Genomic DNA, 14,680 nt, shown 5'->3' on the forward strand with positions numbered 1-14,680 from the left:
AGTCAGGGTTAAACGTACCAGACGGAGAGGCGTATTTGCTGGAAGGTCTCCGCGTGTTGGTGACGACACAGGCCACGGGCTGCAGCTCCAGGAGGAAGAACAACTCCGTCACGAACGCCAGCACGTTCTGCTTCACACTACTGCAATACGAGGGAAATGTTCAATGTTACACAACACAAACATAGCCGCACTGAATAAAGGCTTTCGGTGTTTTAATTGAGCAAAGCTGAGTCATCGCAATTGAACTCGCATTAAAACTTCACACAATATAACGTATATATATTATTTATTCATTAAAATCGAATAAAAAAGTACAGAGCAATGTTTTTTCACAAAGAACTAAACTTCAATGATGCAATGCTTAATACAATAAAGTTACGCATCCCACCTGTGCATGTAGACGATATCTTCTTTAGTAAGGAGGCATGGGTTGTAAGGCAGCGCCTCATGACAGAACTTAATAACTAGTCCAATATTATAGAGGGAGTCAGCCATGGAGGGGGGGTCAGCGACGGCTATATCGCCCCAGGGCAGCTCGTGCGGACAGTAGTACGAGATGAGCGCAGCTAGTCCTATGCCGTCGCTCAGGTCGCTCAGGTCCTGGATACGGGGGAACTCCGGCAACTGCTGTCCGTCCTGTCAACGCGTCTCACTTTAACTTTTAAATATAAACATTCAACAGCAGTGGTTATAAGAAATATACATATTTTTTTAGTTTAACTTTTAAATACACACATTACCAGCAGTGGTTAAAAGAAATATACATATTTTTTTAGTTTATCTTTTAAATACATAGATTACCAGCGGTGGTTAAAAGAAATATACATATTTTTTTAGTTTAACCTTCAAATACATAGATTACCAGTAGTGCTTATAAGAAATATACATATTTTTTTAGTTTAACCTTCAAATACATAGATTACCAGTATTGCTTATAAGAAATCTGCATATTTTTTTAGTTTAACTTTTAAGTAAACACATTACCAGCAGTGGTTATAAGATATATATACATATTTTTTTCGTTTAACTTTTAAATACCTACACATTACCAGCAGTGGTTATAAAAAAATATACATATTTTATTCGTTTTTATAGAGTAAATCCCTCTAGTATACAACGTAAACTCTAGTTTTTTTAAATAATTCACTATGTTCGTATTACAGCGTGATTCTATTCAATTCTGAATGTATTTTACTAATAGTATAGACGATTCATATAATATAATTTTATATACGACTCAAAATCATTTTGAAAGAATTGAAGGAAGTCTAACAAGAAAAACTTTCAAATAAGCGTAGCAGGTGTTAATTGGTAAGAACTTATCGGATGAACTGTTTAGCACACAGCCGAAAACTTTCCAGCTAGACAATACAAGTGTAAAATTAACATTCTAATTCAGAAGTTCAAAACCGCACGAATGGTTATGAACAGAAACTTATCGGAGAGAAAACAGGAGCTTAAATGTTTAGATAACAAAGAAATACCACGAAATTAAAAAAAAAAACGAGCTTTTGCGAGAAACACAGTTTGCCGTCTTGTTCAAGGTTAAGCGTATCATTTTTTCATGTGTTTTTCTTCGACTAATTCTCATTGAGCGTTGAGCTTATTTGCATATCAAAGGATCTCACGTCGGTAACTTGAGCGGCTATCCTCTCCTGCAGGGCGCTGGTGACCTTAGCCACCCACAGCACGAGGGCCTCCTCCTGGTCCTGTGGGGCGGCGTGCGTGCTGTTAGGTCCTGAGATCTTCTGCAGCGTCGCCACGACGCGTTCTGCCACCACCACCTCACGGATGTACAGCGCCATCATCGCCTCTATCACCGCCAGATGCGCCGACTGTAAACAATACACATTCATTACTGTTCCATGTAATAATAATTAATGTATTAATAATTTCCGATGTATTAATGTATTAGGTATGTATTAATGTAGTTCGATGTATTAATGATTTCTATCTTCATCGCTAAGGTGAAGGTGGAAAGATAGTATGAGAATGATAGCTCTACAGATAATTCCTGAACCACTTGCAAATGAACACCTTTCCCGTACAAAACGGAAGCTTGTCGAGGACTAAAGATGAGAAATTCTATTCAGACTTCACTATGAAAATGGATTTCAATTGAAGGGCTATCTTGTTTATAAGGGTTTTCAAAACTTAATTAAAACCAACGAGTTTTAGGTAGCAATTTCTTTTGTTTTGTACTTTTTTAAATTCAATTACAATTGAATTCAATTTCTCGGCCAATGCTATTAAAAAAAATAAATCACAGGATTTATCAAAAAAAAAAACATCCGCCAACACTACAACCCACCGATAGGACGTATCACACTCAACCTGTTAAAAAAGTTAGTCACATTCCTTACAACATTTATATAAATTTTCGAAAGAACTCGATAAATTTCCATAGGTGAAAAGCAGAATTTCCCAAGCATCGTTCTCGTTCATTAAATTAATCAGGCGCAAGGAACAACTAGTCGCCTCGTACCATCTTGAGAGGGGAGTCCTGCAGTAGGATGGTCTCATTGAGCGCGACATCCGTGGGCTCGGCGACATACACGCCCTTCCTGGCAAGCGCCTGGATCACCTTCCAGTGGCTGAGGCTGAAGAAGTGAGGGTCGCCATAAATGTTGGCCAGCGCCGAGCAGTAGAGATCTGCGTTGGCCAGTTGAGCTATGATGCCAGGCTTCAGGTGCTCCCGACCCTGTACAGTTCATTCTAATTAAAACAATACATTCTAACTAAAACAATACATTTTAATTAAAACAGTACATTATAATTAAAACAGTGCATTATAATTAAAACGATACATTCTAATTAGAAGAATACATTCTAATTAAAAGAATACATTCTAATTAAAACAATACATTCTAATTAAAACAGTGCATTCTAATTAAAACGATACATTCTAATTAAAATAATACATTCTAATTAAAACAATACATTCTAATTAACACAAATTTACTGATTAAATACAGCATATTACAGCAACCACCATGCGGCAAAAGATGCAGGAGTGATGACGAGTGGTGCACAGTTTCCATACAGGAGAATTGCACAATTAAAATAAAGCTATATTATAAAATATATGAAAACTCGCGAGAGTGGCAATCCTATAAGACCGAAATGAATCATAATTTCACACAAACAAGAATTTACTACAGCGTTGTTTAGTAATAGTAAGAAATAAAATATTATGCAATACCAGCATTTCAAGACGAAAATAGAGACGAAAGGACGAAAAACATATCATTACAACATAACTGCAGTAGCCACCCGAAGACAATTTAATTACTACAGCGTTGTTTAGTAATAGTAAGAAATAAAATATTATGCAATACCAGCATTTCAAGACGAAAATAGAGACGAAAGGAGGAAAAACATATCATTACAACATAACTGCAGTAGCCACCTGAAGACAATTTAGCAAATATTCGTCTCACACGCAATCAATCTGCGGGTCACATTTTTCGAGAAAAAAAAAGTTTAATGAACTTCTATGAAAAACTTAAAAATGGTTTGCCAAGCTATTTCGTTTATCCTGGCAAAGACAAGTACAGCCGCTAAGTACATTAAATGAGCAGAAAACGACGACTTACTTCATGGTCCCGGTAATAAGGGTCTTGGTATTCTGCAGGCACTTTGTTCTTGTTCGCTTTCTGGACAATCCACATCACCGATGCGCGCTGCTTCGCCTGCAACAAAAAATTTAAGAATATTAAAGAATATAAAATGTAAATAATTTTCATGAATAATGCATGATAGACAAGAGAATCATAAATTTTCATTCACAAGTTGCACAGCTACTTTTCAGTGCTACCTACGTTACGCTGGAACATACAATAATCATATAGTGCTAACCTATGCAGGTTCTATATTTAAACAGGGTTATAGGTAAATTTAAACAGAGTTATCAGAAACTTTCACGCTTTATTCCAAGCACTAAACAAAAATATGAAAAATTTTCGTTGATCTTGTGCAATTTTATAAGTGGAATAACGATAGCTCATAAAATTTGATCGGTAGTATGATAGAAAACATTGACGATGGCAGGCGTATGAGTGCATGGCTTTCACCCACACTTGTCGAAGTAAGCGTTGCCACGCACGGACACGCTCCAGATAAGCGCACATGCTGCAGGGAGCATGGCGCTCATGACGCTCTACACAACGCACACTATCGCTAGTAACTAGAAAACCCAAGTAATTGCTTTATCTTGGTCATTGGCTTATCATACAATTTTCTTAATAAGAGTAATGCGTCGATCATAACCACTGATATCATCGATAAATATGATGCCAGCACCACAATGCATAAAAATGTGCGTCAAATTTGCAAAAATTGGGACCACGAAACAGCTGCGCAGCCGCCTAATTAATCCAGGTGCAGCTAACTACGTGCACCGGTTTTTGCAGGCCTCAAGCTTATTAATATCCAGTGTACGAGTTTTTCAGCCCACGAGCAAGGCATCTACTACAAAGGCGGATTAAAATAATCGTGTCTAGAATTTTATAGCGAATATTTTTAACAAGCCGCGAAAAGTAAATCTGATATCGCAATTGAAGTTGTTTCCGTAGACGTCAGCGCTTTTTGCTGACCCGTTTGCTATTAGACAATCTACGTTAAAACATAACACGCGGAGAGATATGTTCACAACAGAGCAAAATCAACAGCCAAATTTCGAAGAAATTATCAACCAAATTGATTGACCAAATTTACATGAATAATATAAACCACATCTTTTCGATTGTAACCAGGACAAGCATAACGAAACAAAAATGTGCGGAAAAAACAAGGCAAAGCAAAATTTGTACGGACTTAAATTATGAATCGGGGCAAAAATCGTGTCATGGAATTTAAGAATAGTGTAGCGGGTATATGGAACGAGACATGACGAGACGACATATGTAAGGATACGAGACATTTTACTATATGTGATACGAGACAAAACGAAATCTCCTAAAGGGAGCATTTCGGATCAGCAAGTAAAACCGTTAACTGTTAATAAGCAGTTGAGTATTTGGCGACATTTGGCTCCCAATACAACTGTACAGGAATTGTCGTTACTAGATTTGACTAAGCTTAGAAAACACTTGGCGAAATTTTATTTTTGATTTTTTTGGAATATCACAAGGCTTTACCTACTCTCTGGGGAATTGGCATAAATTATATACGCGTATATTTCACAATTGAACGCGAGAACGCTTAAGTATTAAAACACTGCACAAATGTCTGAATATAAATTATTTAATATCGAGAAGTAATTGGTAGATGAAAAAATGTGAATTCCGGGTAATTGGTCAGCACCTCTTGCCCTAGAAGTCTCGTTTCGTCTCTGTATCATCCCGGGTTTCTACTAAGAGTTGAATGAAAATAGTCTCGATTTTTTCGCCAATCAAGACAAAGCTTACAATATGGTCTCGTATTGTAAAAATAACGCAACGCAGATGCTTAGAATAATCAAAGAAATATTCACTTTCTGATGCAAACGTAAAATCTAAAGAATAACTGCGAAGTCTTCAACTGGTTGCCGCAGAATTATTTCTTTCCTCGCACCGTAATTTCGCACGTCAAGTTGCACTAGAAAACCTGGAAGAAATCAGTCACGCATCAACGCAACCAAGTGTCTAGACCAATTGAGGACTCAAGCAAAACTTGAGCAAGTATTTTCGTTTTCTGTCAACGTCTTTAGTTTTCTCGTGTTGTTTTCTAAACCGCTTTGAACTGAAGGAAAGGACATAAGCCAAAGCCATCAGTGTTACGGGACCGGTGGAGTCGGTGTCACATCAGTAACGATGGAGGGTAGCGGTACGTACGTCACCGCAAACTGTCACCGCACAGCCTCAGCGTGGCAGCAGCAACGTGTTCAGGAGGAAGAACATCAATGTTGTCACTTGGCCGGCACCGACGACTAGTTTGATCCATGTTGGTGTTGACAGTATTACGGTAGTTGATTTTATCTCATGCCATGCACGGAATAACATCAAACAGCTAAGACTTTATTGCTAAGACTTCATTTTACCTTCCATGGAAATAAAATAATATATATGCAAGCGCTGAAATAATATAGAACACATTCCATAACACAAAGATTGACTTCACATAAATCGAAAGTTTTCACGATTGTAACCGACTTGTATCAGAGAAAGAATTTAAAAAAATAAACGTATCAGAATCGTCGCTCGAATTGAATTTAGACTATTCAGCAGTTATTCAGCCGTATAATAGTTTGGATAGTAATATGAAAGTCATTGTAGTTCAGCATCCGTTGTTCAGCAAATGCGCGCGTTGTACACATACAATGCAATGAAAAACTCCCAACACAAGTTATAGTTTTCTAATGACCACAACCTTGGTCATAACATCGACAATAGCTGCCTGACACAACAAACCGAGCCCTTGAGTTCTTGGTCACCGAAAAAAGCCACAGCGTAGGTTACGCTTACGTATTATTCTTTTTATCATAGGCGTCTATACGCTCATCCAGAGTCTAGTGCAAACAATTGAACATTGCTGTTCTGTGCGCCAGAGAAACCCATTACGCGGCTAGTGCTTATCAGGTGTATTGTTTATACCATTATAACGAGGGTTCAAGGATAAAATCTTGTCTCAGGCAAACAGCACTGCGATAGTAGTTAGGGACAAGCGCACATAAAACTAAAGTTTAGCTCATATTGCACTGCTAGGGATGCATTCAAACAAAAATAAAATAAATCCATCTTCATCCCTGCATTATTCAGTCAGGTGATCATCTAGTTCCTTCCTTAGCCACAGTGTGGCACGAGTTCTGAAATATCTTTATTGTTGATACATGAAATTTAGACTTGTATCGGGTCTGTTACTAAGGTTGTTTCGGAGACAAGTTCTGGTCTATTACCGAGTCCCTTGAAATAAATAAGACGAAACTAAATATCTAATAAATAATTTAACTGAACATGAATATTACCGGTATATATAGTAAATATCGGTACGGAGAAATTAAACTTTTAAAATCTTTCTTAAATGATCACACTTAAAATATACGCGCATAAAAACATAACAGCAAACTTAAGACCTAACATACACTGTTTCACTTTTCCTATTTACTCATCAACGGCGTACACAAGGCTAAACTATCTTTCGCAATTCGGCCAAGTCACGTCAAACTCTCTTTGATTACAAAAATGGAAAAAAATATATAAAACATGTTCAATTCCTAACAACACAATTTGCGATGGCACAATCCAGAAGTTATTCACTTGAAATTCATCCATTATATCAAAATCGAGGGAGAAATTTACTTCGTAAATAATTACGTTTTCTGTCTAATTTCCTTCCGAAATTTGAAGAGTCAGGTTCTCTCGCGACATTGAATGCTCGATCTCGCCAAATATTACAGGTATAAGAAATAACTATAACTACGCAATGCATATAATTTTAGACAAAGTAAAGTTTTTAATACAGTATAATTAACAGTCAACTTATTACAAAATTTGAAATATACACGCATAGCATGTTAAAACGACAATGAAAATAGCGAAGAAGTTAAGAACAGATTATTAGCCTCGATAACTTGACAAAAAAAAACTAGGATCACATGCACTAAACTACTGAAACTGCAGGAAAATGTAACAATTGAGTGCTTATATTGAATACAAGCCAAGAACCGCTATCTTTGAACGCGATACTACGGTATTCAATGTATTTGTCAAAAAACTCAAAGAAGAACGGTTTCTCAAAAAACGGCAATGTTTGCGTGCGTCAGTACTTATCTTACCTTCCACCAAAAGCTTCTGTAGCACCTCTGGGTTTTCTCGTCATTAGTGGACATGTGAATCCAGAGTAGCATACGCTTTGTTTTCTCCGTCTTCCATCTCTCTCTGTCTTCAGGCATGCGGCTGCGTCTCATCTTGGCCATTTGATCCCACAAGAGGCAGTCTTGATAGGAGTCCATGCGACCTCCGCTGTTCTCAGCTAGCTGAAGGTTCTTATGAACTCCGTCCACCAAAAGTGATCCGAAAGACCGGTCCTCAGCAAATATAACGCTCTCCATGTCAGACCAGGTCGGCGACACTTCCTCCATATGCTTCACCAAGTCAAAACGAACGGATCTCTTTGGCAGTGCGTTAGCCTGAACGCAGGATTTCTCACCAGGAGGTTGCGATGAACAAAAAGACTCATCGTCGCACTCCGGACATGGCGTGGGAGTGCAGTCGTAATCAGGTGTGGGCACACGCTGCTCAAAATTCATCACTTGATCAACGCTCTCCAGGTCGTCGACGTTCATGGTCGGCATCGGCTTACTGATGACATCCATCTCAACGACAGGAACACGCGGCAACGTAGAAAGCGGAGTGTAGTCGGGTGTGGGCAGCCAGAGTTGCTCAAGTGTGCCATCGCTGCCCCGTATTTCTATGGACTCGCGTTCTTTATCGCTTGCTTTTTTGCCGCTGCAAGACACCTTAGTTTTCATTTCCAAGTTTTTGTCTCCACTCGAGGCGTTGCTTCTTGTTTCGATTTCATTAGTGTTGCGTGTTTTCAAGTTATTTTCGATTGGAGGAATGTTTAATGACTGCCGGCATTTTTCGTGAAAGGATCCGAATATCCTGCTCATGTGAGGAGCAAGCTGTTCCCTCTTGGAGGCAATTGAACTCTTTCCGTCGTCGCCAGGAGGTTGGTCTACAAGGTTCATCATGGAAGTGTTGTCGTCTGGTGAATCGATCTCATCACATTCGCCTGCAACAAACTTTCGTCGCAATTTCAATTTCAATTCGCGGATCATCATGTCGTTATTTTTCTCGCCCATTACGGCTACTCCAACTTTTTGAACCCTTTTAAATTTTTCAACCGATTCAGATGTACGCATGACAGAGTCAACAACTTCAGAATTCAATGAATTCTCGTCAGTAATGGGAGACGGCTGGACGGCAGGAATCAGAACTGATGACTCAGCTTGACTTTCAATGGATTTCTCTTGTGTTTCACGAGATTCGTCACTTAAACTTTCAACAGAGTCAATATTATTTGATTTCGAGACCGGAGGGTCATCGTTCTCCCCCACTTTTGTATCATCATCTTGAACACGTGGTTTAACTTCAGTATTAATTGAGTCATGAGCAGCTTTGAACATTTCCTCAGTAAGTTCGATAGCTTTGCCTTTACGAATAATTAGAGGAGTTGACAGATGACTGGCAGGAGGATCACGTGTCACGTAAGCCCCGTGCATGGTTTGGAATACAAGCGAGTTCCGTGCCCCGTAAAGTAATTCCCCGTTACGTGAGCCATATATCTGCAGCTCCGTGGGCCTCTCAACGTCGGCATTAGAAGGATTTTTCGTATCCTTGCTATCCTGAGTTTCATTCCGGCGCGAAGCTAGAGACTCGAAGCTAGTAAAAGCGTGATGTTTGAGAAGCAGCACCGCCGGAGCAGATGAGTTCGAACTGTTCGTGTTTAAAGTGTTGACGTCGTACTTGTTCTTGTTATCGCTGTCAGAATCGAATGAAGGAAGGTTGTCGGGACATAAAAAAGCATCAAGTTGCCCGTCGTCTACTGTACCATCACTCTCCTGCAGGCCTTCATGACATTTCAATTCACTAAAAAACTGTTCTATGTTAGCAGGAATAGACTTTACAACACAAGCATCGTTCTTTCTACGCCTCAAGTTGCCAATGACGCGGGGACCAATTGACTCCGTACTACCACAGATAGACTCGCCAGTAAGACTCAGGGTAGCAGTAGAAGAAAAGATACGTTGTGCGGGCAAATTGCTTTGTTCTGCACGAATGTAGTCCCAAGAAGTGTCTGAATCAATATTCAAGGCTGTGCTTACACTTGCTGATTTACCAAAATCGCTGGTGTCGCTCTCATGACCATGGTTAACGACATACTTATCCCGCTTACTCGTGGCTTTTTTAGCAGGTGAGCTAACATCTGCGCCTGACGCACCAGCGCCTTTGAAAATTACACTCTCCAAGCTCGTGATGCTGTCAGATTCGGAATCAAGACTGGTCATGGTAGCTGACACTGGCGGCACTTCATAATGGCCAACTTCCGACACAATGGACGCGGGTCCGTTGACTTTCTCGGCTACAATCGTGTGGCTTTCTTTGTTATCAGCGCTAGACACCTGACAACCCACCACGACATCTGACAACGTCGAATCGCAAAGTACAGAATCACGCCCCGTGCCATTAGAATCGTTTTCGGTCGCAATCTCTTTTCTGTTCTCTTCTATGACTGCACCAACGTTTCCATTTTTGGAAACTTCTTTAGAGGAGAATCGTTTGAGCCCCAGTACGGCCAAGCCCGAGAAAAATTTCTTCAGTTGCGTTCTAGGAGCATATGAGCTGTCACTTGAACGTGAAGCCAGTGGTCTATGTTCAGAGCAAACAGACACATTGTTTTTACGGACAGATTCATCCGAGGTTATATTGAGTGTTTCTTGAGACACTACTGAAGTTTGACTGTCAGATGAGCTAGTAGAGTAAGAGGCAGAAGCGCGCGCATGGGCATGTGTTTGAGGCATAAGCGAAGACTCAGATGCATGGTTTTTTTCTTTGTGTTCTTCTTCAGTGCCAGACGCCGCGCCAAGTGCCACCTCCTTGAGGCATTTGCCACCGACCGCTTGCTTGGCCGCTGCAGGGAGGGCGGGATTGACCGATGCTGCTGTTGCGGAGCCTTCGGTAAGTGGGTCATGCCGGTCTGGCGGCAGCGCAGACCTCGGATCCTGTGGGTCAAGTCGGTCTAGCGGGTGTGCAGAGTCCTGAGGGTCGTCCGAGGAACAGCTGCTCCTGTCTGCTCCACCTGAACTTAAGCTGTCTCTCTCGAGTTTTTCTGGGATACTGTCTGCAACTTCGTCAAAATTATTCATAGGAAGCCTGTTGTCACTGGAATTACTTGTAACATTTGTTTCAGCACTTGAATCCTTTATGACATTCATTCGACGAAAATTATTTGCATCATTCGTTTTAGCTCGAAAATTCTCTGCATGAATCGGATCAGCACCGGACTTCTTCGAAAATGTCATTTCAGCGTTACTTTTTTTAGAACCAGCCTCTTTAGTGCTCCTAGAGTTCCGAAAATCAGTCGTTTCGGCTTGTTTTTTCATCATAGTAGTTTCATTAGGTGTATTTTTCGAGGAGCCATTGCGTATATCGTTGGTGCTGTTTGAACTGCACCTGTCGTCATTTTCGTTTGAGTGAAGTGACTTCATTGCCGATGAATCATCGCTCGCAATTGTCCTGTTATGGTCAACAGTGGCAGCTCTCTCATCAGAAATATTCTCCGATTGATTGACAGAACGTCTTTGCACATCTAATTCAGATGACTCCGTTGACTCCTGAAGGCGTTTCACAATGTCATTTACCTTAAAGTTTCTTATGGTAGTTTCATTACTCTTTGGATCATACGTCAAGCATCTCCCGCTATAAATATCGTCAAAAGAAGTCACTAATGATTGCACTTTTCCTATGCTCTTGAACTCAGTCTCGACATCATACTTTGACTGCGGCAGAGCACTCAAACTGATACTCAGTTGAGAATTATCACACACGCTGTCTTCGGATGCTTCAGATATAGCATCCTCAGACGGAACTTTGGGCTCAAATATTAATGAGTCCAAGCTTCCGAAAGTGTCATAGTCAGACACGTCACGACTTGCAGCTGACTTTTTAGAACGGAGGCTGAGATTCTCTTCCATAGGCACGTAAATAAGTCCTAAGTTGATGTTACTCAGTGTTTCCCAGTCATGAGCCAAAGCTTCCTTCAATTTATTTCGGATCTCTTCGTTTTTAATTTCGAACTGTTCGTAGTCTAAGGAGTCGTTATTGCTGTCGATGTGTTGCTTGATTATATCCATGACTTTTGTTTTGGTAGACGGCGCGATATGTTGCTGCGTGGCCAACACAGCCATCACGCGCCGCTGTAGTTCCGCGGCAGCTGCTTCGCGCTGCTCATGTCGCCTGCGTTTGCTGTCCAAGCCACAACATTCGCGACTCTCGATCTCGCTACACGATAGATCGGCTTCAAAATCCATATAACTTCCGTTTGATTGGATTGATGTATAGTCTTGTGCGCCGCTTTTTTGGCCCGAAAAAGGAATAATTCTCTTATCAAAAAGCAAATCATGTTCTTTCACTGACCATGAGTCATGTGAAGACACCGAGCCGGCTTCTGGTGATCGCGCTCTACATTCATCTAATTCCTGAACTTTATCGAGTCGAGCCAAAATTTCAGACCTGGAAATAAAATGTCTGCTAGAGTGTCTGGCGAGGCTCGAACCATGTGCACTGCTCAATGAAATTGGTAGAGGAGAAAGTTCGTGACGTGACAATATTTCTGAGCGGGAGACATAAACTGGCTCGTCGTCGGTGGTCATTGATTTCCAAGAGTCAACATCTTCGTCGCGCTTTTTCTGCTGCTGCCGACGAGCCAGCGAATTCCGTAAATTTCTGATATTGCGGTACAGATCAGTGCGAGTTTCATAATCAGCCTCTACTGAGGGACTGCCATCAGGCTCTTCGTTGTTGATGTCAGAGTCTGAGGAGTCACTTAGAGAGCGATGCACTTCAGCAAACACCTCGAGTTCGCTTGTAGGAGAAAAGCCGCTGTCACGCATTTCAGTCGAGCAAACGTACTGTGGGTGAGCAGTTGGCGGCTTTTCACTTTTGCCTAACAAAAAATAATTGGAGTTGTAAAACACTTCATCGTTCTGTATTTTCCTGTCTTCGGGTTTATAGCCTTTTGGTAATGAAGTATTTGATTTTGTTTTTTTCTTTTGTTTCTTTGAAGGAGCAACTCGAGCCGGAATTGGTTCATATATTTTCGAAAAATTTTCTTCAAGATCATCCCAAGAATCAGCGACAGAAACAACATCTGCTGTGCTACAGTCAGGCTTGCCAAGCTCTTTGACTTCGAGTTCTATCATTTTACGGAAGAGCAACTTACGCGACATGTACACGCTTTCCTCCCTCTCATCGTTGATATTACCGTCGGGGACATTGTCGTCGTTATCTGGGGACACTGCGTTGGTAGGCTTGGTGGGCGTTGAATCTCCTGATGCCTGCGAAGACGCTCCAGAGGAAGACCGTTGGTCCTGTAGGCCTTTCTCTTCAATAATTGTGTCCGTTTCAATGGCAGGACATTTCCTCGAGTCTTCATTTTTAATTTCACTGGACTTCCTTGAGTCTTCATTTTTAATTTCACTGGAAGAATTAGACGACGTCTTTTTCTGTTTGTTGCCGCCATTTCTGATATCCTTTTCCTTCCGTGTGACGTCAGATTTAGTTGACGAATTTCTTTGATCAAGCTTTTCCCGATTTTTCCCATTTCTTCCTTGCCCATTACGAGTTTTATTGCTCTGGGAAACATCACTATTATTTTTGTCAGCACTCGGACTTTTGGATCGATTTCTAGAAGGACTGAGAGCTCTGCTCACAGTTTCAAGAATATTCTTTCCACGAAAAGATCCTCGTTGCATCAAATCTCTCATGTTGTTGCACATACATTAACTTTGCTTCCAGATCCATGAAAAACCTGTCTACTTCACTCATCAATAACACTAACTATAGGCTTATGGCCTGGAAAGTCACCATTAACAACACATGGTCTCCGCACTCATCTACCAGCCGTGAAGACCAATATTTCATCCAAATATGAACCGATCGTTTGCACGACAGCCTGCGAGCTACCACGCACACCACCGACGCTGTCCAGACACCTACTGGCACAGGGCTGACGCCACAGCCTCCAGGACTGCGAGTCAAGGAGAAGCTATGATAGAGGCACTCACGCCAACATTTAATCATGACGATGTTGATTTTCTGTCGGATTTCACTGTCCAGGATTCCGCCTAATCACATCAACAAGTCAATTCTCTCTAATTTCTACAAACACTTTAGACGTGCAAGCCGACCTGATTTACGAGACATTTACAACCGTAAAAAAAGTTGTTGTAACAGTCAGAAATCGTTAATTACTGATGATTAGGGTTGAGGCACTGAACGGATCGAAAGTGTTGCGGATGGCTAGAATAACGTAGAATCTTAGATAAGAAACACAGAATATTCTGTTGACATTAAAGCCAAGTTTTTGCCCCAGTTCATTGACCGTCAATGATATCAGATCATGGTGATCTTATTCGGAACCCAGGTACCAAGAATTTCAAGTTCAGTTAGCAATTAACCTTGCTAGTGTGACAAATATTCAAGAAATAACTGTATTACATGGACACACACTTCATTAGGCTCCGGGTAATGATGACAATGATCTGGGTATGATTATCATTTACGTAGTAAATGTTAATAATACCACCAACTGTGCAAATGTACATTCACGATGCTGAAAGTTGAGGAAGACTCAACATTGTCTCTAAATTGCTAAGTGAGTGGTGAGGTTTCGTTGCTGTTATTTAGAAACAAACACCTATTCTCATTTAATAGCAGTACCGACTTGAACCACTGACCATTTCTAGCGCTGTACCTTTTGAGATACAAATATTTATATATTAAATACACAAAATATTTTTTGTTTCATTTGTAGATTATCACATGGCACTTCAAGAACCATCAACACAATTTTTAAAGGCAAAAACTTTTTGAGTGTATGATTTTCCTTTCTTAAAGACAAAACGGGCCAGGTCAATGGTCCAAGTCACCTGTTTAGCGGTACGAGGTAGAAGATAGAAATGCACCAATAACGGCTCAAT

At 40.6% G+C, this 14,680-nt stretch overlaps 2 protein-coding genes across 3 annotated transcripts in view; both read right to left on the reverse strand.

The window, feature by feature from the left end:
• Positions 1–11,321, reverse strand: part of LOC108666961 — a 48,966-nt gene extending 37,645 nt beyond the window's left edge. Inside the window, exons 1-6 of one of the 2 annotated variants that reach the window (XM_047885468.1) lie at positions 7,754–11,321; positions 3,597–3,692; positions 2,486–2,701; positions 1,629–1,835; positions 389–636; positions 19–140 (exon numbers count right to left, since the gene is read on the reverse strand). In XM_047885468.1, coding sequence (XP_047741424.1) covers positions 19–140; positions 389–636; positions 1,629–1,835; positions 2,486–2,701; positions 3,597–3,692; positions 7,754–11,188 — 4,324 coding nt within the window. In that variant the 5' untranslated portion in view covers positions 11,189–11,321. The remainder of the gene's footprint in view (positions 1–18; positions 141–388; positions 637–1,628; positions 1,836–2,485; positions 2,702–3,596; positions 3,693–7,753) is intronic. The other variant, XM_047885469.1, reaches the window with a different exon arrangement.
• On the reverse strand, positions 11,199–13,538 carry LOC125179488. The gene is made up of 2 exons (XM_047885472.1): positions 11,438–13,538; positions 11,199–11,216 (listed from the first exon to the last, which is right to left on the reverse strand). Exons 1-2 carry the CDS (start codon positions 13,475–13,477, stop codon positions 11,199–11,201), a joined length of 2,058 nt encoding a protein of 685 aa, XP_047741428.1. The 5' UTR covers positions 13,478–13,538.
• Between the last annotated feature and the right edge of the window lie 1,142 nt (positions 13,539–14,680).

Source organism: Hyalella azteca, unplaced genomic scaffold (assembly GCF_000764305.2).
Source record: "Hyalella azteca isolate HAZT.00-mixed unplaced genomic scaffold, Hazt_2.0.2 contig17983, whole genome shotgun sequence".
In the NCBI taxonomy this organism is placed as follows: Eukaryota; Metazoa; Arthropoda; class Malacostraca; order Amphipoda; family Hyalellidae; genus Hyalella; species Hyalella azteca.

Excerpts from the sequence above, each read along its gene's own strand:
- LOC125179488 (XM_047885472.1), bottom strand. The coding sequence starts at position 13,477 with ATGTGCAACAACATGAGAGATTTGATGCAACGAGGATCTTTTCGTGGA.